General features: G+C 39.4%; 1 protein-coding gene across 1 annotated transcript in view; it reads left to right on the top strand.

The window, feature by feature from the left end:
* LOC124257846 (thyrotropin-releasing hormone-degrading ectoenzyme-like) overlaps positions 1 to 9,071 on the top strand; it is a 30,078-nt gene extending 21,007 nt beyond the window's left edge. Inside the window, exons 15-20 of the mRNA XM_046691991.1 lie at positions 1,798 to 1,877; positions 3,274 to 3,384; positions 4,011 to 4,178; positions 5,639 to 5,767; positions 6,783 to 6,858; positions 8,226 to 9,071. Coding sequence (XP_046547947.1) covers positions 1,798 to 1,877; positions 3,274 to 3,384; positions 4,011 to 4,178; positions 5,639 to 5,767; positions 6,783 to 6,858; positions 8,226 to 8,381 — 720 coding nt within the window. The 3' untranslated portion in view covers positions 8,382 to 9,071. The remainder of the gene's footprint in view (positions 1 to 1,797; positions 1,878 to 3,273; positions 3,385 to 4,010; positions 4,179 to 5,638; positions 5,768 to 6,782; positions 6,859 to 8,225) is intronic.
* The last annotated feature ends 15,595 nt before the right edge of the window (positions 9,072 to 24,666 follow it).

Below are 24,666 nucleotides of genomic sequence, written 5' to 3'. Positions count from 1 at the left end.
CATATAACTGCAATATTGCTGAGTGCTGCGTTAAAAATCAAACAAACACACACACAGTGCACACTCTTTAGACAACTGGGGCAGAAGTGTTGCAGTTCTTATCTTCAGTTTCCTTGGTAGAAGAGTTCAACAAGGGTTTCCCACTTCATACTGTAACAATTCTATAGACATAATACTGACGCAGTTACTTCATGTCAAACACATCTGAATATGTTGCTTATGGATCTAAGTGATAGTGAGTGAGTTGAGTTTTAAATCACACTCATTCCAGCTATATGGTGGCGGTCTGTAAATAATCGAATCTGGACCAGACAATCCAGTCATCATCAACATGAGCATCGATCTACGCAATTGGGATGCGATGACATGTGTCAACCAAGTCAGCGAGCCTGACCACCCGATCCCGTTAGTCGCCTTTTAGGACAAGCATGGGTTACTACAGATCAATATTCTAGCCCGGACCTTCACGGGTGTATCTTAGGATGAAAGTGAGCTGGATTTAACGCCAAATGAAACAGTGCTGTGATATTGCTGCATTGAATTTCATGTAAGAGGAATACCCTGAGTGAGTGAGTATGGTGTTACGCCACTTTTAGGAATATTATAATAATTATAATCATAATAATAATAATAATAATAGGCCATTTATATAGCGCCTTTCCACGTCACAGGGATATGCTCAAAGCGCTTCCTGAGCTCAAGTTAAAACTATATACAGCTGGCAGGTACGGATGATTGGAAGTCACTTGTAGCGGAGAAATAGATGAGTCTTTAGTCGTGTTTTGAATGTACTTAGGGAAGGAGATGATTTTAACTCGATAGGGAGAAAGTTCAACAGAGAAGCTGCTGCATATGAAAAGGTTCTTGAGCCAAATGATTTTAGATTGTAGCTCGGGACAGCAAGTAACAGTTGTTGTGATGAGCGCAGAGTTCTTTCTGGAGAGTAATGTGTCAGAAGGTCTTGAAGGTAGGAAGGTCCTGAGTTGTAGAAAGACTTATAGGTGAGACAGAGAATCTTGAAATCAATCCTTTCACGAATAGTGTAGAGAGTTTAGAATGGGAGAGATGTGACAGCGAGGACTGGTGAGAGTAATGATGCGTGCAGCTTTGTTCTGGATTTTCTGAAGACGATGGAGTTGAGACGAAAAGATGCGGATGCTGCCGATGTTCTTCAGATGGTAGTGGCAGGTCTTTACTAGATGATGGGCTTTACTGATATTCCAGCAATATCACGACGGGGGAAACCAGAAATGGGATTTACACATTGTACCCATCTCGGGAATCGGACCCGGGTCTACGGCGTGACGAGCGAACACTTTAACCACTAGGCTACCCCACCGTCTCTCCTTACCTGCTGATATCTCGGTAAGAAATCCATGCACCACGTGATTTCATTCTGTTAACTTCATAAAAATGGGGGCAGTGGGGTAGCCTAGTAGTAAAAGTATTCGTCCCACCGAAAACCTGGTTCGATTCTCCACAGGGGTACAATGTGTAAAACCCATTTTTGGTGATACAATGCTGGAATTTTGCTAAAAGCTATACCTAGACTCACTCACTCAAATGGTTTGTAAATACATCGGGGCTGAGGGGTTAAAGCGTTCGCCCTCGCGCTGAAGTCTCGGGTTCGATTCCCCACATGGGTACAAAGTGTGAATCCCATTTCTGGTGTCCCCCGCCGTGATATTGCTGGAATATGGCTAAAATCGGCGTAAAACTAAACTCGCTCAATCTCTCACTTTGTAAATACCTCAGGTTTATTGTGAGGCACATATTTACATATATTGTTATGCTCAGGCTTTCGTCTTGGACCTCGTAACCAATGCTTACAAGATCTACGGCTTGGAGGGTGACATCGACGACACACCTCTTGTTGTGTGAGTTGTTTCTGGTTCCAGTTTCCATTGTAGCTGGCTATGATATAGATCATAGATATCGATAGTCGTTTTCTAACTATCGATTGATTATCGAAAAATAAATTAAATTGGAGGCGGAACTTTGAACACAAAGGCCAACAAAGTCTGAAAGAACTTAGTACATTTTTTAGATCACTAGGGAGTATTGACATGTTACTAACACATCTACGTCCTAACATAATTTAGAATTAGCCCAAGAATAAAGAACTTATTATATGTTGTGTGAGAAAATTAAAACTTTTTTTATTACAAAGGTTAATGTACGATATTATCGATAAAACAATTTTCATATCGATAATCAATAGTATTTTTCCTATCGACTATATTTCCGATTATCGATATTCTAAGCTAGCCCTATTTTTCATGGGTATTGAGTATCAGGATTGAAAGTGAAATATACCTTTCAGCTTGTACATCGGTCATGTTTCGTAAAATGCAAAATCAAGCTTATCCTGATGGAGTAGAGTCAAACGCATCTCACTTAACACTGTCTTGTAAAAGGCTTGTAGTTGGTTCGAATTCCTTGTTAATGATGCAAGGTCTCAAAGTATCGATGTTCATGGGTATCGCCGTAGTGGTGTATGTTAAATGTTGTAGAGTGTCCCTCAACACTTAGTTTACAGGTTGTGATATAACTTCAAATAGTAAAACTGATCGGACACAGACACATTTAATAAAGTCGCTTCTTTCTGTGTGACACCACATGATCAAAAAGGATCCGTAATTTATTTCAAGCTCACCTAAAACACTCCCCCTTGTCAGTTTATGTAAATATTTATGATAAAAAAGGATCCGTAGTTTATTTCAAACTCACCTAAAACACTCCCGCTTGTCAGTTTATGTTAAATATTTATGATAAAAAAAGGATCCGTAGTTTGTTTCAAGCTCACCTAAAACACTCCCGCTTGTCAGTTTATGTTAAATATTTATGATCAAAAAGGATCCGTAGTTTGTTTCAAACTCACCTAAAACACTCCCCCTGGTCAGTTTATGTTAAATATTTATGATCAAAAGGATCCGTAGTTTATTTCAAGCTCACCTAAAACACTCCCGCTTGTCAGTTTATGTTAAATATTTATGATCAAAAGTGATCCGTAGTTTATTTCAAGCTCACCTAAAACACTCCCCTTTGTCAGTTTATGTGGCAAAGCGACAACTTTGTGATACCTACGGGTTGGTGCTCACAAATCAATGATATTAGTCAGTCTCGATATGACCTCTTGATCTGTGCATTCCATCATTGTCTGCAGCCGTCTACATGAATTAGGAGAGGTTAATGACTGTACAACCAATGTTCATTTGACTGAACCAACAAACACATTTCAAACATGTCACTTATGGTACGTGTTTCCAACAGCTACCAGCGAGCCAGGATCGCTCATCTGGCGTGTCGCTATGGTGTCAGGAGTTGTTTAGCAGATGCCTCGCGCCTGTTCAACCACTGGGCCCGTGACCAGGACAAATACAGGTAGTGTTTTTCCAAGGTATTTTAGCCCTTTTTATTTTGCGCCCTGCCTTTTTATTTGCCCACTGTCTTGCATTTTGCACACTGTCTTTTATATTTTGTACCCTGCTTTTTATTTCGAGCACTGCCTTTTTTGCTCCCTGTGCTTTATTTTGAGCACAGCCTTTGTTTATCTTTGGCCCTGACTTTTTTTATTTTGCGCCCTGTCGTTTTCATTTTGCACCCTGCCTTATTTATTTTGGGCCCTGCCTTTTTTATTTTGCACTCTGCCTTTTATATTTTGCGCCCTGCCTTTTTCCATTTTGTGCCCTGTCGTTTTCATTTTGCACCCTGCCTTATTTATTTTGGTCCCTGCCTTTTTTATTTTGCACTCTGCCTTTTATATTTTGCGCCCTGCCTTTTTTTATTTTGGGCCCTGCCTTTTATTTTCTCACTACCCTTTTTATTTTGCGCCCTATCCATCTTTTTGTCCGTACCTTGCCCTTTCGACATTTGCCATTTTGTCCGCAAAACAATAGAGCTGATTCCATTTTCAACTGGAACGTTTAGATAACAATTACACGCCAGTGTTTAAACAAGGTCGATGGTGTACTGGCGTGTTATTTCACAATATATAATTATACTTCTAGGCCGTCCCCGGATATCATGGACGTCGTCACCTGCTACGGGGTATGGGAGGGGGGATTAGAGGCGTGGCGGACTGTGTACGACGTGTACAGCACCACCACCGACTACCGATATGCTCATCGACTGATAAAGTCTCTAACCTGTCCCAAAGATCCCTGGCTCATCAGAAGGTACGCTCAGTACATCAGTGCGACGTCGTGTCTAGTATGGTGATCTACCTTCAGTTGTTGGCAATGTATGGCCCGCCTTTATATTGTGTTGTCCTCTATAGTTAATATTTCAGATATATTACTGGTTTTACGTTTCTATCTGTGATGATCTAGTTACTTTACTGTCCTTCGTCGACAGGTTCAATTCCATTTATCATCAATTTATAACTTTTTAAATCACGATGTTGCTGATATATAAACTCACTCACTCACTCAGTATGACGTCCTTAGTACAGACACGGCATAACATCATTATTTCCAACTGTGGCCATTAAGTGCATACCATCTTTAAAGCATAAGCACATTCCAATCTCCCTGAATTTTAAATGCAAAATATTTCTTTCATTTTAATCACTGGGTAAACTTGCTACAATCGTCAGTAACTGGGGAAAAGGTGTAAATCCGGCTCGGGGCCATGTAGGTAGTGGAGCTACCGTAAGTCCCCATGGCCCCTAGCATGGTGACCTTGCCTTTCTTGCTGGTGATCAATAGCCCAAATTTTACTTTCGCATCGTGATCCAATATTCGGATATTGTATTTTTTCTACGACTAGTAATTTATGGTTATTATGCTGTCCTTCGATGGCGGTTTTTATATATAGTAAGAGTACAACATGTTCCAGTCACGATTTTGAAGAAATATTTAAGTTTTAACAATAGGGATAGGGATACCTTACCATACAGTTCCGATATAGGTAGTATGATCTAGGTAATTGTACTACCTTCAAATGTAGGATTCTTTGCTTTATATGGCATTATGGAAAAGTCAAACTTAGCTGTACAAACGGACATCGTATTAATCATAGTTTATTGAACCTGTCATTTATTATTCTGAGAGGGTTATATACAGTTATAGGGTCATCGACGTATCGAATGTTCGATCAGTCATTTAACCCTTAATCCTTGTCTCACGAAATAGTTTCTGTTTCTGAGGAAAGTCAAGATCCGTATTCCTTTGCACTGACGTCTTATATTCAAGAGATCTTCAATTGACTGTAGTTTCCAAAGTGATCGTTTCTCACAGTAGTAATTTCTTTTACCTTTTGGGACTTATGATAGATTATATGGAACAGTGTCCAACATCTATCACCAGGTGTATTTCATGTGATACTCACTATCAAACTACGTCAAAGGCACCTGTGAAGATCCGGGTTAGAATTGATCTGCAGTAACCCATGCTTGTCAAAAGAGGCGACTAACAGGATCGGGTGGTCAGGCTCGTTGACTTGTTTGACACATGTCATCGTATCCCATTTGCGTAGATCGATGCTCATGCTGTTGATCAATGGATTGTTGAGACTCGATTATTTACAGACCGCCGCCATATAGCTGGAATTGCTGAGTGCGGCGTAAAACTCAACTCCCTCACTCACATCGAAGGCCACGTCGTATTCAGATATTCAAAGTGGTTTCTTAAAACAGGGTCCTGGACATTTCAACTGATTCTAAAAAGATAAAGAAATTCCATCAACCAGCCGTGTTCCGCAACTTGGCCAAATCCCGACACTCCTTGCACATCGTATGGAATTTTGTCAAGGAAAACATCAACACGTGAGTTGCTTTGATTTGTATGCGATTGTTCATCAATTGGATCGGGAGGGGGTGTGGTGGTTTGTGCGGTGATGAGGTGGGATAGAGTTGTGGTGTTCGTCGAGATGGAGTGGATGCCGTTGCAGTTAACATTGCAGAGTTTACTCTATTGGTGAACCACAAAATGTAATCAGGTTTTTACGAACACACCACAAAACATGTCCTCCCACTGAGGCCAAGGTCCTCGCTTTTACAAATATTGGAAGCTGTAAACATACAGACATGTCCAAAGTCTAAAAATACAGTTCGCCTTGATTCATCCTGATAAACATCTTTGTGTAATCAATACAAGTTTTCAGCCTCTACCAATTTGATAATTACATTTTGTATATCTTTATAGTGTATGGTAACTATGTATGTAGACTTTTCGTATGATAGTTACATTTATTTAAATTACAGTTTATTACATTTAATACACGTTTTCACCCTCTACCAAACATCACATTATTCTCCCTTGTGAGCCCGAGGTCCTAGTTTATACACATACTATAAACAGTACTTAATTAGGGACTCGCATTATCAAAAAAGATCCCTCCAGCGTGAATGTGATACAACTAGAGCGTTGATCTATTTCATAAATATGTAACTGTGTGATGTCACAACTGTTTCAACTGCGAGTGGATTATACTTTTTAGATGTTCTCTTTCCAAACACCAGTTATTGTAATCAAAACATTTGAAACGAAACCACTTTGTTTAACGCTAATGCACACTGTGTCAACACATAGTCTGGAATAATGCCGATGTGACGTAAAGCCTGACCAACCAACTCAACTCCGACCACCGGTAGTCGCCTCTTTCGTCAAAATAATAGGATGACTTCACATTGATAGTTGTGACTCAGGAGGTACAGACAGATACATATGCCTCCAACATGGAAGGTTTTCGGGAGAATATTTTGGCTGAATTTTGTTGAGAGGCTTGCCTTATTGCGCTTTTAAAACTAGCTGATTCAGCACATAATGCTCGTGTTCCAGGCTCAGGAAGTCAATAGCAAGAGACGTCATAATGATCGCCGCCCAGACACTGACCGGAAGTACTTTCATATCAGAGGTAAGAACGTAGAAACACGATGTTTATCTGCTACTTAGGCCTAGCAGGACTGAGTAGACTGTGAACGTTTCTTTGTGTAAAGATGCCATCTTTACAACACCTCGGAAATGTACAGATATGCTAAAATGATTCATTGGTGTCTGTGTGGTCTCGTGTCGCCATTTGGGAAGGAAACTAGCTCCAAGTGTTTCAGGATACCGTGGTATGTGCGTGTAGATACCTGTGACACAGTGCACGGGGATACCCCGTGCAAGGCTGCTAGTGCAGTAAAATAGGAATCCTCACCATGAAATCTGATGGCAATTGAAACTTTTGCATTTTATAGTTATTTATGACATGATGTGGTAGCTGTCATCATCCATTTTGTCGGGCACCCTAGTTCACACTAAATTCACACCTAGTTCACACTTAGTTCACACTTAGTTCGCACTTAGTCTTGGCAGTGCTGATGCTTCTTTAAATACGCCAAACAAAAGATATGCCGCCATCCGGATTCAATTCAGATAGGTCTAGCTGCGAATAGCTGCAAACTTGCTGATACGGCTTAAGTAACATTCACTTACTGATATAAGTAAGTTTCATACCTTTTACCCCAACTTTAGGAGAGGTGTTCACCAATATAGCCTTGTGGATCGCTAAGATCTTTGTCAGAAAGTTACAAGGAGTTTTAGGATGTATCTATCACTACAAGCGCTCTGTGGACCCGGGCCTCTTTCAATTCTGAATATTATATAGTCGATAACTAAATATATCACCCAAACGTGTTACGAAAATCGGAATTATATATATTATATAGCATTTTTTACATTATTGTTTAGTCTGAGCTCATCACACACATTTCTGTATTCACATTCTGGAGAGTGTGAAGCTCATATTTCTTGATACTCTTGACATTGCTAAAATCAGTCTAAATTCATGCTGATTTGATCATTCAGTATTCAAAATACATCTGTCCACTTTGTGTGCAGACTCTTTCAATGTCGTCACAACCCCCAGTGTACAGTACACAACCCTGTGAACTTAAAAGAACCCACGAATCCGTTGGTAGATGACCAGATGGTGGCCACATGAATACGTGCAAACACCTAGTTGCGGGTACAGCAACGTGCAGTGAACTTGGACAAAGTATTGTGACTATGTGTCCCAGTCCACCAAGCTGTGGGTACCTCGTAAGGATGGGAGAGCCGTAATAACTTGGTGCGCCTAGTGGCTGCTAGATTTGTATGATCCCCAGGGTTGAGTTGAGGTTGATAATGTGTACCGTTGAGACTGACATCCAATGATCGAGAGCCAGCGCCTTTCGCATGTACTAGTTGCGTGGATATGTGCGCTATATAAATATCCTATAATCTGGGCATCTTTTGCAGCTGGAACTGCTGGCAAACAGTACAAGCTCTATCAGTCCGTCGGTACTCAGGTCAGCCTTGTCTTTGTTCAACAGTAGGAAGTTGTGGATGGAGGACCACGGCCCCATGTTGATGCAGTGGTTTATAGACATGGGGTATGGCAATTACATTTTGTAGACCTTCACTGGGTATGGTAACTATGTATGTAACCATTCACGTGTATTTGCAGTGCATATATAATGTACCCGTGAAGATTCGGGTTAGAAGCAACCCATGCTTGTCGTAAGGGACGAGTATGCTAATTTCTGTAAGTTTGTGCTAGGGGTTAGCAAATATACTTCTAGTAATGCTGTTTTGGCGGAGTGTGGTAGACATCAATTGTATGTAGATTATCAATTAATGTGTTAAATATTGGTGCAAACTTTTGAGGATGGACAATAGTAGGTATCCCAGGCAGAGTTATCTTTTAATGAAACAACTCGATGAATCTGGCAAGACAACATGGGCAAGTGGTGTAAGGCAATTACTTTTCAGTTTCGGATTTGGTGATGTGTGGCTGTTTTAGGATATTGGTAATGTGGATATGTATTTAATGCTATTTAAGCAACGCATATGTGAATGTAATATACAGGTAATTTTTAATAACATAAGTACATCTGATAGGTTAAAATATTATTTCCAGTTAAAATCGTGTTTTGATACAGAATATTATATCATGAATATTAGAAACTGGGAGTTGAGGAGATATTTATGTTTGCTCAGATTAGACGAGTTAACTATTCAAACAACTATTGGTCGTAGGCAGGGTATAGATAAATGTTTGTGCTTCTGTAAGAATTGTAATGATAATGTAGTTGAAGATGTTATACACTTTTTGTTTGAGTGCCCAATGTATAATTTGATAAGGAGAAAATATATATCATATACATCATCTAGATTTTCTGATAACCCTACTACTTATTCTTATAAGTTACTAGTATGCAGTAAAGATCATGAAATTATTCTAAATGTAGCAAAATATGTTAAACATTGTTTGCCTCTCCGCAATGTATAATCATTGTCACTTTCACTATATCATCATATATTATTGTTCAACGATGTACAAAAAACGAATAAACGATATATAGTAGCGGACTTGGATGGTCAGATTCGCTGACTTGGTCGACATGTCATTGTATCCAAATTGGGCAAATCGATGCTCATGATGTTGATCACTAGATTGTCTGGTCCTGACTCGATTATTGACAGCTGGAATGTCGCTGAGTGCGGAGTTAAACAACAAACAAACAATCTAGTAAACCATACATATGGCATAAAACATTTTTTCGCTCTGTGCAATAAGGAAGATTATTATCCAGAAAGTCGTATGCTTCATTATTGGCTCACCAACGTCTAGTATGCTTATCAAAACAATTAGTGCATATGGTTACTGGTAAATATGTCCTTTGGATCTTCGTAAATTGTGTTATTATTGAATGCAGAATTTCATAGGACATAGCAAACATATGCTGTAGAATATAATAGGTTATGATAATTATGAAATGCTGAATTTGTTTAGGGTATGGTAATCATGTTTTGCAAAATTTCACTGTACATGAAATGTATGTGTCATTGTCTTGTAGACTGCCACCTATACACATAGTAAAAGCATAAACATCGGTTTCGGCATATGTCCATATCTATTTTTATATCTTAACTGGCATTATTTGTTTTTTTTGTGACGGTCCACATGTGTTTTTATTTTAAAAGGACACAAGCTAATACGATAATACTATCTTCTATCATATGATATAATTTCCTGAACTTCCTTATCTCATGTATGATTCAGTTTCTCTACCTCCTTATCTCATATATGATTCAGTTTCTCTACCTCCTTATCTCATATATGATTCAGTTTCTCTACCTTCTTATCTCATATATGATTCAGTTTCTCTACCTCCTTATCTCATGTATGCTTTCTCTATGATCTCCGTTTTCTACCTCCTTATCTCATGTATGATTCAGTTTTTCTACCTCCTAATCTCATATGATATAACTATTTTTTTCTACCTCTTTATCTCATATGATATGACTCAGTTTATCTACCGCCTTATGTCATATGATATGACTCACTCCCTCTACCTTCGTGTAACATAATGACATGAGTCAGCTCCTCTACTTCCTTGTGTCATAAGACATAGCGCGGTGGTGTGTGGTCCTGGGCATGGAATTCAGGTCACAATTCAGTTGTAGTTGAGCGCGAGGAGTCCTTCGATGGGTCACGGTGTTTGGCAACGTGACTCCTGAGAGTTTCTAGGACTTCAGTCCCACAACGAAGCACATGTGATACATGTAGTCTTACTTTAGGTAAATGTATTTGTTCAAAATTGTCTCTGTTCACCCAGCAGAAAATGGGTACCCGGTGGGTTAAGTCAAGTGACTATTAACCTTCTAGCACCTCACATGCAGCTTGGGTTATCCGGGGTAATAGTGTTAGCGCTTTGAGCATGCACAAGTGTGTGGAAACAGGTGCTTTATAAATGGCCATTATTATTAAGAGGAAATTTAGCTTTTTAAGCTCAAACCTATTTGATAGCCCCTCGTATTATATCGTACACCCAAGACCTCCGTGTAGTACCTGGAATTGCACCCAAACAAATGCTATATCTCAGGTGCTTCTATTTTCTTCTATGCTCTCAAATTACATGATACAACTCAATACCTGTGTTGCTGTTGTAACACATGCTATTGTTCAACTCCTTTGTTCCTGTCATACCTCATGCGGCCGCCATGTACCTTTCAGAAGGTGTACGTTCTATGATAACATCTTCTACCTATTGAGACCTGTGCTATAACGGATACGAGGGCCCTGATCAATTTTGTAGACTGACTGACTGAGTTTGGTGTTACGCCGCTGTTAGCAATATTCCAGCAATATCACGGCGGGGGACACCAGAAATGGGCTTCACTCATGTGGGGATTCGAACCCGGGTCTTCGCCGTGCCGAGCCAACGCTTTAACCACTAGACTACCCCACCGCCCCAAATTTTGTAGAAGTAATTAGGGTATTTGTACTGTTTTAGTTCAATATCATGTTATATGAAAGGACATAAACGTATTGCCATTTTAAAATTCTTTCTAACACTTCATGTCTATTTCATAATAGCAAAACACTAACTGTGGCTATACAGGCAGATATTTTCGACAAGATCGTCTGTGTAATTTATATTTATAACGGTATAGATACAGCAGTACCTTCACAATCTGCATGTATTCAGCACAGTGAAGTACAATGTTTACCCATGCAATAGTTTGTTTTCGAGATGTTTTGATTACGATGCTAACTAACGAGTGTTGAGGCCACGTGACCCAGGTGAATCCGAGAAAGTGCAGGTCGGTGGTGATGGTGTAGTGAAAAATATGTATCATGTAATACCGATTCTACCATGACTTCAGTAAATACTGAATTGCGATTGGTTAATCAAAGTCATTCAGAGTTGTATAATTACGCCATATGCCTCTGATTTCCAACACAGTATGTATTTGAATAAAGTCTTAACACGGTAATGGTAGAATGGAGATAAACATATTGAGTTGGAAAATCATAGGTATATAACGAAATTATAATAGCTCTTAATATGATTTAAAACCGAAAGTATTTATCAAACGGTTTATTTAATCATGTATTAGCTTACAACAACAAATCGATCCTTAAATGCATTGTGTGAGTGTGTGTGATATATTTTTCATAGTACGTGCATCCTCACCGCCCCCTCTCCGTGTACGTGTTTGGAGATTCACGTACATGCGTTTGTTGAGTATTTTGTACGACATTTAGTGTCAAACTAACCCCATGTGAAAGGTTTGATAATATGGATGAATGTTTGTTGTACCAGCATGTACACCATAATGTTGGGTTCTAAATGGATGATTAAAATACATGTATATAGATAACGATCAAAGTGTCATGTTGTCATTTCTGGAGCTTTCTTCAGGACATTTCCACAACAGAAATTCGAGGTAGAAAAGAAAAGAATAAATATTCTTTTGGCGTCGGGGACGGCAATATTCCAGCTGTATTTCAGCTATGTAACAACAGCCAGGACATATACGAGCAGGATGCAGTATAGTAGGAGCTGGCAGCACGATACTACGACACTGATGCTTTCGCCCAGATCTGACAAACAGTGTTGGGAGATATTCTGACAGAGTCCTATCTGCGAAAAGGTGTCTTGTGTGTATTTTCTAGGTGTCTTAAATACGAAATACTGTGAAATCAAATTTGTCGACATTGATCATGACAAGAAAGTCATTAAACAAATTTACAGCTAAACTAGGTCTGGGGTGAAATTAACGACGGTATGAATTCTAGTCAGGAGCGGCTGGGTAGCCTAATGATAAAGCGTTTACTCGTCATGCCAAAGTCCAAGGTTCGATTCACAACATGGATACAATGTGTACCTTATCCATTTCCGGTGTCCTCCTGGTCGACATATGCCATCGGTTCCCAATTGCGCAGATCGATGTTCACGCTGTTGATCACTGGATGGTCTGACCCAGACTCGATTATTTACAGACCGCCGCCATATAGCTGGAATATTGCTGGGTGCGGCGTAAAACTAAACTCACTCACTCACTGTGGTGTCCGACGAAGTGTACGGCTATTGCTAAAACGGCGTCCAACTCGCTCACTCACTCACGCCAATAAGCTCTAATGAATGGATCGTGAACACACGTTTGCATCTAAAAGCTGGCACAGAAGATTCAAGTGATGGTGTTTACGAGTGTACTGGCACACAAACTATTTGACAAGAAAGCAGAGCAAATCAGGACAAAACCCAACAGTATCTTATGGACTGCAGCCTGTAAATGATAGCGAGAAGACCAGAAACTGCGCATGTGATTCTCCATCTCTGCAAACCTTGAAATAGTGCCTTACAATAAATATTGAAAACACTGACGTATCACAGACTGAATGTAAATACGCAAGACCGTAACTGATTGACGCGAATGTTCTAATGGAATGAATAAATGTTTACCTGTTTCCATCACTGAGGATTTCCCCATTTTCAAGGGAGCGTTTTGAATAGGGGAAGTAACTCTTCCTGGAATCTTTCACCGCGGTGGAGGACTCGCCAGGTGTTTGCTGTCGAATATATACGTGTTTGCAATGCTGTCGGGTCTTTAATATATCGTATCGTTCGTGTTTGCAATGCGTTATCATTTGGGAAAGAAATATAATATTATTTTACTTCCTTATTATACGCTTCCAGTCTATCTGTTGTCTACTCCTAATTGTGATATTCTAGTTGTTTTACTGTCCTTCGTGGACAGGTTTTTATAATATACATATATTCCATTTCAATGTCAAATATGTTTTCGTCACGATATGGCTGCAATATTGCCGATGTGACGTTAAATATTAACTCACTCACTCACTACTCCTAATTGTGATATCCTAGTTGCTTTACTGTCGTTCGCCGACAGGTTTTTATAATATACATATATTCCATTTCAATGTCAAATATGTTTTCGTCACGATATGGCTGCAATATTGCCGATGTGACGTTAAATAATAACTCACTCACTCACTCTATTGTCTACTCAAATCCGTGAATTTCGAGTTAGAATTGTAATTCAGCAATCCATGCTTATCCTAAGAGACGACAGACGGGATCGGTTGGTTGATGCATGTCATGGTATCCCATTAAGAGACGACAGACGGGATCGGTTGGTTGATGCACGTCATGGTATCCCATTAAAAGACGACAGACGGGATCGGTTGGTTGATGCATGTCATGGTATCCCATTTAGGGAGATCGAAGCTCGTGATGCCAATATGTGGATTGTATGGTCCATACATGCCTAATATTATTTATAAAACATACATGGTTCTGTTGTCTTTGCTAATTTACATAATGCAGTATCTTATGATGTTGGGGGCAATGTCGGAGCCTCGTGGTGAAAGCGTTCACTCGTCACGCCGAAGACCCGGGGTTCGATTCCTAACACGGGGATAATGTGTGAAGCCCATTTCTTGTGTCCTCCGCCGTGATATTGCTGGAATGTTGCTAAAAGCGGCTTAAAACTAAACTGACTCACTCAAATACACATGAACATGTCTGATGGGTATTCAAACAAAGACTTTCAAAAGTGGGTGTATTTTGTAGGTTATCTTTCCCAATGGCGAAATGAATGCATGTATGATAGAGCAATGTAACATTTATTTAAGTGAGTGAGTTTAATTTTACGTCTCACTCAGAAATATTCCAGCTATATGGCGGCGGTCTGTAAATAATCGAGTCTGGACCAGACAATCCAGTGGTCAACAGCATGAGCATCGATCTTCGCTATTGGGAACCGATGACATGTGTCAACCAAGTCAGCGAGCCTGACCACTCGATCCCGTTAGTCGTCTCTTATCACATGCATGAGAAATGAATATCAATATTCTAACCTTCACGGGTATTTATTAGAACAATATAATTATGTATATGCCTGAATGGCAAACGACATGATAAAATTGGAGATAGACACAGACGACTCAACCCACTCATCTCACACAACTTGTAGTTGTTCACAAGCGGTGTATCAGCTGGCGCTGCTCGGCGTGCAGCTTTCCGTCCAGTACGGTCGTGGTTCGAATCCTGGTTAGCGCTGATTGTGTGTATGTTTGTCAGCACTGCACCGGGACGGTGGGGGAGCCAAGTGGTTAAAGCGTTCACTCGTCACGCCGAGGACCCGGGTTCGTATCCCCACATGGGTACAATGTGTGAAGCCCATTTCTGGTGTCCCCCGCAGTGATATTGCTGGAATATTGCTATAGCGGCGTAAAACTAAACTCACTCACTCACCCAGCGCTGCAACCTAGTTTTAGCTGAGACCGGTATCATGTTCTCCAACACCATGTCGTACCTCTTGGAAACAGTACTGTTCGCAGCGGCTGATAATTGAGCTTGTTCACTCGCTATATCAGTTCACACATCTACAAGCTAGTCCTCCACTAATGTCAGTACTGTTCGGATGAAGGGAAGATAAGCTACTCAGAGACCGGAAATACTTCATCAACCCCGCCTGCTGAGGACAACGTGACTGTGCGGGCGTACGAATTGTAGCTTGTTTGGGTGTTTCGCTGTTTAACGCCTCGATCAGCAATATTCCAGCTATATGGTGGCAGTCTGTAAATAATCGAGTCTGGATCAGACAATCCAGTGATCAACAGCATGGGAATTAATGTACACAACTGGGATACGATGACATGTGTCAACCAAGTCAGTGAGCCTGACCACCCGTTGGTCACCTCTCACGAAAAGCATGCGTTACTGAAGATCAATTCTAAAGCGGTCACCGCCTGTAGGCGTACACATAGTACTCTGCTCAGGGCAAGCAGTACTGGTTTGTTTGTTGTCTGTTAGCTGTTTGTCTAATGCCATTCCCAGCAATACCCCAACTGCATGATCGAGTATAGACCAGACAACCCTACGGGGCATATCATGATCATCGATTTGGAAACGAGGACTTGCATAAACCAAGTCAGGGAGTTTGAGCCCGTGGTGCCGTTCCACTAACCGATCTTAGCCCTATGCCAATCGTAAACCCCTAAAATCCCAATCTTAGCGTGACGTTACGATCGGCATACCGTTCCACTAACCGATCTTAGCCCTACGCTAATCGTAAACCCCTAAAATCCCAATCTTAGCGTGACGTTACGATCGGCATACCGTTCCACTAACCAATCTTAGCCCTACGCCAATCGTAAACCCCTAATATCCCAATCTTAGCGTGACGTTACGATCGGCATACCGTTCCACTAACCAATCTTACCTAAGTCAATCGTAAAGTTAAGATTCAAAGTCTAAGTTGCTCATGACCAACTTAGGATAGCTAAAATCAATCGTAGAGAAACCAAAATGCTGGTTTTCCTATTCTATGTGTAAAATAAGAGCATTTCACCGTGAGCGTCCCCTAAAATCCCCCATGAAATGAATTTGTATATTTCTGTGATGTAAAGAAACACTGCACTGAAGCCTTACAAATGTCAGGCCAGTCTGACCACTGTCGTCATGGGAACACAACCGAGCGAGTCGGTGTAACACATTTGTACAACAATATTGCAACGTCATGGGACAGCTGTGAAGTGAACAATGTTCTGAAGCAAAAAGATACAAATATGTTTGATTTCACTGCGCATATTTGGTGGGGGATTCTAAAGGCAGGCCGCGTGTTATTCAAGACCACTGACAGATTCTACATACACGACTTGTTTATTCTGATTGACAAGGGTCAGGCACATATTAAAAGCTCTGACACTACTGACATTTTTAAAGTTCAGACTTAAAACCTGTTCTCAGTATATTACTTATAATCTCGGCAGTAAATACTCTCGTGTAAATTATCTGTACATAACGCTTTGCGCATGCCCCAGGATGTGGAATAGGCGCACTATAAATATACATTTATTATTATTATATAATGCCTGATACCCAGCGTTCACACACACTTGCACCTGAAACCAAGGTGCTCACTACCCTAATATTTTGCTCTGGGTTTTTTCTCCACGTTTACACTTGGTTGGAAAAATACCCATGAAGGCCCGGATTAGAATATTGAACTTCAATAACCCATGCTTGTCGTAAGAGGCCACTAACGGGATCGGGTGGTCAGACTTGCTGACTTGGTTGACACATGTCTTCGGTTCCCAACTGCGCAGATCGATGCTCATGCAATATAATCACAAGGTTGTCTCGTCCAGACTTGATTATTTATAGGTAAGATACATTAGTCCAGTCAATTTATGAGAATACCCACCACAAATTGCAACAGAAATGATTTCAACTGTTTTAAGACCCTGAAGCATTCCTTTATAACATATAAAAAGTCTAGGAAAATCTCAGTGGTGGAACAAGGTCAAATTCGACCCTCAAGGTTATAGGGGTCATCTTCACTTTCGAAATCTTAGATATAAATGCAAACGTTTTTGTAATCTACTTAATTGTGTCATGTTATATATCAAATTAAAGCTCAGATTACAGGCTTTTCAGATATACATTTATATATTCAGAAATAAGGATAAGTCTCATCATATTGCTCTTTTTTAAAAAAAAAACATTCCGAAAAATATGAAAATCGTATCTGGAAATCCACATGTATATGTATGTTACGATTATGCCAAAATATTCATTTTTCAATTGTTTGACAATTTTTAACGTGAAGAAATATTGTGATGAATATGAATCAACCAATAGTCATTCCAAATAATAATGAAATAGAATGAACGATCAATGTTGTATATCAACACATTTTCATCAAGTACAAGGATAGGATCCTTTTGCCATCTCTTTTCCATCCCCATTCTGTCACAAAGTGGCTGAAAAACAATGTCACATCAAATGACAATGATAATTTCCAGTGAGCCTTCATCCAGTGTTTTTAAGAACGTCGTCCTAGTCCATAAGGCTTGGAGGAATTCACGCACGGATAAGCGTTTTTGGATGCATTGGAAACATCATGTCTGGATCGGTTCTGTTTGAACTTCTGGTATATGCCAGTAGCACAGTTAGTGACATACTAACAAGGAAAGTTGTTGCCAGAGCTATTCGAGCTCACTTTCTTGTAGACACAGCTCTCAATGGTCTGTTGGTATCAAGAACTTTTAATGTGAGCCTTCCTAGCTTCCGTAAACCTTCTGATGAAGCCGACCTTGCCACTCCCCTTCACTGATGATGAGGATCTCAACATGCGACAGTGCTGTAAAATGAGCTGGTGAGTGAATCCTTGACTGTTGGGGAAGTATCTTCTTCAAACACATTAGAAAGCATTCACCGTCGTGTTAACCAAGAAAAAGATGCGCTTAGCAATATGAGGACAGCAAAACTTTGGATCCAGTACATGAACATGGTGAATATCTTACGGAATTTCATTAAAGCTGAAAGATAAGGAAATTGGAAGATGCACCTAAAGTCTATTGCTGAGATGTTGCCATTATTTGCAGCAGCTGGTCATAACTTGTACACCAAAGCAGTTCAATTGTACCTTCAGATGATGACCTGTAACATATGTTATATTTGGAATTACACTTTCTTTGTAAAGTACAGATTCTAGTACTTTTGTTGGGTTAAGTCCCATCCGGGAATCGAACCCACACCATCAGAGTCAAGCACCTAATCGCCAGCACACAAAGTCAGACGCCTAGACCCCTCAGCCACCGCAGCTTCCACAAACATGGAAGTCGGACAACTGGTAGTCTGGACTGCGGACTTTGTGTACCCCTCTGATAAGTGTTAATTGGCACAGCTCCCACGACCGAAAGCTATGAAATACACAATGTCATTTAGAAAGTGGTCAAATGTAACATATGTTATATTTGGGATTACACTTTCCTTTGTGGAAGCCGCTGTGGCTGAGCGGTCTAGGCGTCTGACTTTGTGTGCTGGCGGTTAGGTGCCTGACTCTGAGGGTGTGGGTTCGAATCCCGGATGGGACTCAACCCAACAAAAGTACTAGAATCTGTACTTTACAAAGAAAGTGTAATCCCAAATATAACAAATGTTACATTGGGGCACATTCTAAATGGCATTGTGTAGTTCATAGATGATGACCTCCCTGCAAGACACATCCCAAGACCCTTGAACTCTTCAACTCAGGTCATCATGTTATCCGCCGCTCCAATTGTTATTGGGGAGGATTTCCAACAGATCTTGTTGATTGAACAGGTGCTCATGCGGAACATGAAAACAAATGGAGGACTTACAAAGGGGGCAGGCATGTCTGAAACGCAGAAGCTTGTGTCAATGTCATCATGCATTGAAGTCAGCAATGCCATGAGTGATCTTACAAGTAGTGGAAACAGAAACTCTGAACTACACATGGACATGTCTAATGCAAGACAGGAGAGACAAGAATGATGCCATGAAACTTCTCCATTTCCTTCATGACAGAGGCCCTTTCAAACAAGGTCCTGACCTCAGAAACACTGCAAATGGAGTTTTCGCAAGTGAAACTGTGAATGCAGATGATGCATGTTGAGTTTGGTAACTCTTTTGTGGACTCTATGACACCATAAGATGAAGAAATTTGTACATTGATCCAGTTTTATTGTTTCAAAGGTTTCTGATTGCCGATAGCCAGTCAACAACCTCCAATTTTTGCTAAAGTTGAACTTTGCAGTTATCCACCTGCACTGTTTGATTCTCCCTCTTTCCTGAAGGAAGCAAGCAAACCTGCCATGGCTTCATTCATATAAAAAATTGGATGATGGTGTTTCCCGTGGTCCAGCTTCTGATGCTGTGTATGTATCTCGATGGCGGGGCTTTGCTGCATACTCTACCTTGGCCACGTACTGCACATATGTCAAAAGACACTATGACAGAGATACTGTTGTGTTGAATGGATACTCAAGTTCATGGGCAAAGTATACAGCACAAATGAGACGGACTGGTGGACTTAAATTTGGTTAAATTTGATGAGAGTATGATCTTACAATCAAAGAAAGAGTCATTCCAGGCCAATGTTCAGAACAAACAACGGTTCATCATGATGATGTGTTCCTATCTAGAAGCTGACTGATGTCACACAGTTCAAGCCACTGGTGATGCTGATGTTGTGATATTTCAAACAGCAGTTTCACTGGCATGCCAGTCATAATCAGTTCTCATAGGGGACGACATGGATCTGCTGGTGACACAAATCTGGACTTGCAGTCAACACCCAAGAAAAGTTCTTTAAAAAGAATTCCATTTTGGAACATCAATGACACCAAGAAGAAGCATGAAGCATTGTTGTTCATACATCCTGTCTTAGGCTGTGGTACGACATCAAGAATCCATAGAATATGAACAGCAAAACAAATCATTCAAGCTGGAGGGAAGGCCATGGGTTGTCTCTTGTATGGAGAAACAGGTGAAAGTGTGAACTTACTCACAGACGTTTTTGTGACAAAATAGCTTCAAGCCAGATGCATGTTTATCCTAAGAATCGTCCACCAACCTCAACAGCATTCAAGTGTCAGTCGCCGGGCTTACTTTCAGATTCAAGAGTTGAAAGGAAATTACCATCCGCTTGTTTGACAGATTAAGGATGGAAAAGAGATTGCAAAAGGATCCTAACCTTGCAGATCTTCCCCCAGCTCCACAGGAACTGTTGACAATTATCATATGCAACTGTAAAACAAATATTTGCAATTCTCAAAGATGCACATGTAAGAGACTTGTGCAGTTTGTGCCGTGGCTGTGCATGTCTGAGTGCTCAAATGGCTTGACCTCAGTGATGAATGATGCAATCAGAGAACTGTTGTAAAATAATTTGGAAAAGGACGTTGCCATTCTGTAAAACAAGATTAGCTAATGAATGCAGGTAATTCATAATGAAATACCATTTATGAAGTTGAGTACTCTTTTACATAAGTTTCAATCGACAAAATGACTTGTTTTTCATCATTGTACTTGATGAAAATGTGTTGATATAAAACGCTTATCCGTGCGTGAATTCCTCCAAGCCTTATGGACTAGGACGACGTTCTTAAAAACACTGGATGAAGGCTCACTGGAAATTATCATTGTCATTTGATGTGACATTGTTTTTCAGCCACTTTGTGACAGAATGGGGATGGAAAAGAGATGGCAAAAGGATCCTATCCTTGTACTTGATGAAAATGTGTTGATATACAACATTGATCGTTCATTCTATTTCATAATTATTTGGAATGACTATTGGTTGATACATATTCATCATAATATTTCTTCATATTAAAAATTGTGACACAATTGAAAAATGAATTTTTTGGCATAATCGTAACATACATATACATGTGGATGTCCTGATACGATTTTCATATTTTTAGGAATTATTTTTTAAACAATACAACAATAGGATAAGATTAATATTTATTAAACCATATATTTCTGAAAAGCCTGTAATCTGAGCTTTAATTTGATATATAACATGACACAATAGACCGATCCAGTCCCGGCCGATAAGCCCCACCCACTTCGTTTTTGACGTTAGGGGGGACAACCACTGACAAATCACAATGGCGTCACCGCCGGCGAAACGTTGCGTGATTGCGAACGTTGTTGATGAATTCTGCTTGTGATACTTTGGTATCCGTCGTTTGTGAATGTTATTTAAAGAGGCAAGTTATACGTATGTGATTTTTTATATATTTTTAGCTGGCAGATAACAACTGGCGAGTGAAAATGAGTTATATGCCTGATGAAAAAGCGTCTCGACTAGCTGCTGAGACTGTAGGAAGCGTAATTTCTTTCGAATCAATTAATCTATCTGGCAATTCACCTCCGGCACAGATATTAGCAGGGGAAGGATAACTGAATTTTGTTGTTTGGGTTTATAATTTTATAAAACTCGTGAACACAACCACATGTTCATGTTGCAGATCTTTCGGTATCTATAAATCGATTTTCAACACTGCGCGTGGCGCTGTTCAAATTTAGTTCAATAATCTGAAAACATAGGTTTCTATCTTTTAATGAATTAAGAGAATGGTAAATAAAAAGCAGAAAATATTTCCCGTCTACTACTTCATGCACCTTATTTGTCTGTACAATTAATGTAAACAAATCAATCACAGCATAACCTATTTGATCTAATTTGGAAATCTGGAAAAGGTTATTGGGCTTGTAAACAATATGTTTCCATGGAGATATCTGGACATACCCAGAAGCAAATATTCATCAGCTGATCTGCAGCAACTCTCAGTAAAGTTTCTCTCTTCAAAATCTGTACACCATGATAAAATGACACTGAATATAAGGAAATCATTTTTGTAATCATCATTTCCATTCAATTTTTCTGTATTTTTTTTATTCTACTTTGTTGTGGAATCCTAATTTACATACAAACTTCCATAATACTGGACTTCATGAACTGCCAGCGTTTATGTACAGGTATGTCACAGCACCAGAACACAAAGAAGATCCAAGATACAGTCTGCACCTGTACACTAGCTGACCACTCTTCCAGAAATAGGAAACATGTGATGCAAAATTTTGGAACAGAGAATCCACAGTTATCCGAACAATTAACTAGCACTGAAATAGAATGGTACACAAAATACAAATGAAGATCTATTGTTTTTTCATCAGAGATGTTTAACTGTTAACTACTAGTGTAAATAAGGTGCAAAGAATATATCCTATGTTCAAAGCATTCTGTCAATACAATTACATATTGACATTATTGCTTCTTAATTAAACAATGATAATCTTTGTTTTATTAGATCCGAGATTATATCCCTAGAGGACATAACACTGATTTTGATCTATTTCCTCTTCTGAGATACTTACTGGTGTCATAATAATTATAGTAAAGTTAATTCAAAATTTGGTAAAAGTCATAACAAAGGTTTAGGAAAACAGACATAAAAATGTCCTGAAGCGTTCACCTCCTACAAACCAGTGTGCAATTTAATATGAAGCTCATTTTGCAAATAATCATCAACAAACCTTGAACAATTTGTCCAAATCCACCATCTTAATAACCACTAGCTTTGGCTCAGTCTTCAAATAGTAGTAACCTCCTAAAAAACTGATGATTTATCAGAAGAATTACATCAAATATGGGTTAAATATATGTTTCGATCTTTATTCCGTTACATGAAAAGTCACCTGAGATTTTTGTAAGTTATTCTGTTCTAGGACTGGATAATGCCTGACCAGGGTTTGATCAAAACGTAGCCTTTGCTTTTTCAAATTTTCTGGATGTTGAAATAACTTTAATGAGTTATGATACTAGCAATCACTTTCAGAATGATCTTATTAGTAAATGTAGTATTTAAAAAAAACATCTAAAAGCAGGAGCCAAGTTAATACTAAGTGATTGTCCATCCATGATATGTATGGTGTTTGTTTGCCTAGTTCTGCCTTAAAATCTAAAAAAATCTGATATGTCAATCAATTAAATAATTATTTATTATTGATTATTGATTAGATTATTATTAATTTTATTACCCTTCCACGTTTACAAAAAAGCAAGATTCTTAAAACATACCTTGCTATCATTTCCAGTGAATTAATCAAAATTACAGTTGTAATATTACTCCTAAAATGTACCATTATATGTGAATAATTTATGTTGCAACAAAACTTCAAATACTGCAGTAATGTACTCATAATTAAGATATACACTTTATTTCACTCCGTCCAATACTCCATAAAGTCACATAGTTTTCGTATTCAATCAACATGGAATATAATTCAGTTCAAAGTCCCATGCAACTCTATACAAAAAATCTGAAATATTTAAAGCTTGGTTTTATAGGTACTCATATGAACTAATTTTGATACTTGGATATTGCATGATAGGCAACTGCTGACACTGACAATATTTCCGTTTGAATAAAAAATATTACTCCTCGAATATTTTGCTCTGTTAACAAGATACTGTAGGCCTTCAGATTGTGCTTATGAAACTTAAAACATCCTAAAATGTGTGACAAATTGAAGAATATCTTAGAGCGAAGGGGGACAATATCCGCCACATTGTTCTTTCATGTAACAAGTTTTGCTATTTCGGTTGACCCTAACCGAAATAAAGATTTGTTTACATTGTGTCACGGCTTTCTCGCCTGTCTCATTTGAGCTTTATGGCGTATCAACCCAATGCCTAGTAGTGACTAAAAACGTTAAGCAAAAACAATTTTGTAGTTACAAGAATTGTCCGTGTTTATAACACTTGCAAAGTCATAAACTGCTATTTGTTGTCATCAGTTGGTAATGATTTTGCACATGTGCAAAAGTGTGGAAATCCGTGCAAATTCTCATCAGCAGGCAGACGTAGGTTTCCTGAACGATGGTGCAGACATTTAACGGATCGTTAGGCCTATTGCGTTTCTTGATCCGCCTCCATTTTTGTTGTCTTGACCGCAATGGTTTTGTTAAGGTGCACATCAAATCGCAGCAATATGTAATAAATATAGCGAGTGTAAATGGCATAATTCGAAGCACATCGCTTCGGATGCATCGTTTGACCCCGGAAATAAGTCTGACAAATCCACACTGCGCGCCCGGCCTGCTGATTGGCCAAAATTGACGCATGCGCCAGTTTTGATTGACAGACTGGATCGGTCTATTAAGTAGATCACAAAAACGTTTGCATTTATATCTAAGATTTCGAAAGTGAAGATGACCCCTATGACCTTGAGGGTCGAATTTGACCTTGTTCCACCACTGAGATTTTCCTAGACTTTTTATATGTTATAAAGGAATGCTTCGGGGTCTTAAAACAGTTGAAATCATTTCTGTTGCAATTTGTGGTGGGTTAGGTCAAAATCTAACCAGGATGACTGGACTACATAGCGTTCACTAACATGAACGCTCATGTTAGTGAACACTATGCATCTTAATTAGCTAGATTATTTACAGACCACCGCGATATAGCTGGACTATTGCTGAGTGCGGCGTAAATCTAAACTCACTCACTCACTCAGTTGGTTCTTAAACTACTTCCATCATTTGCTAGACTATGCAAA

The sequence above is a fragment of the Haliotis rubra genome, unplaced genomic scaffold (genome assembly GCF_003918875.1).
Source record: "Haliotis rubra isolate DU_JTF1 unplaced genomic scaffold, ASM391887v1 Scf676, whole genome shotgun sequence".
In the NCBI taxonomy this organism is placed as follows: domain Eukaryota; kingdom Metazoa; phylum Mollusca; class Gastropoda; order Lepetellida; family Haliotidae; genus Haliotis; species Haliotis rubra.
The sequence above is the reverse complement of the archived record's forward strand: the minus strand, read 5'-3'. Positions and strand labels throughout refer to the sequence as shown.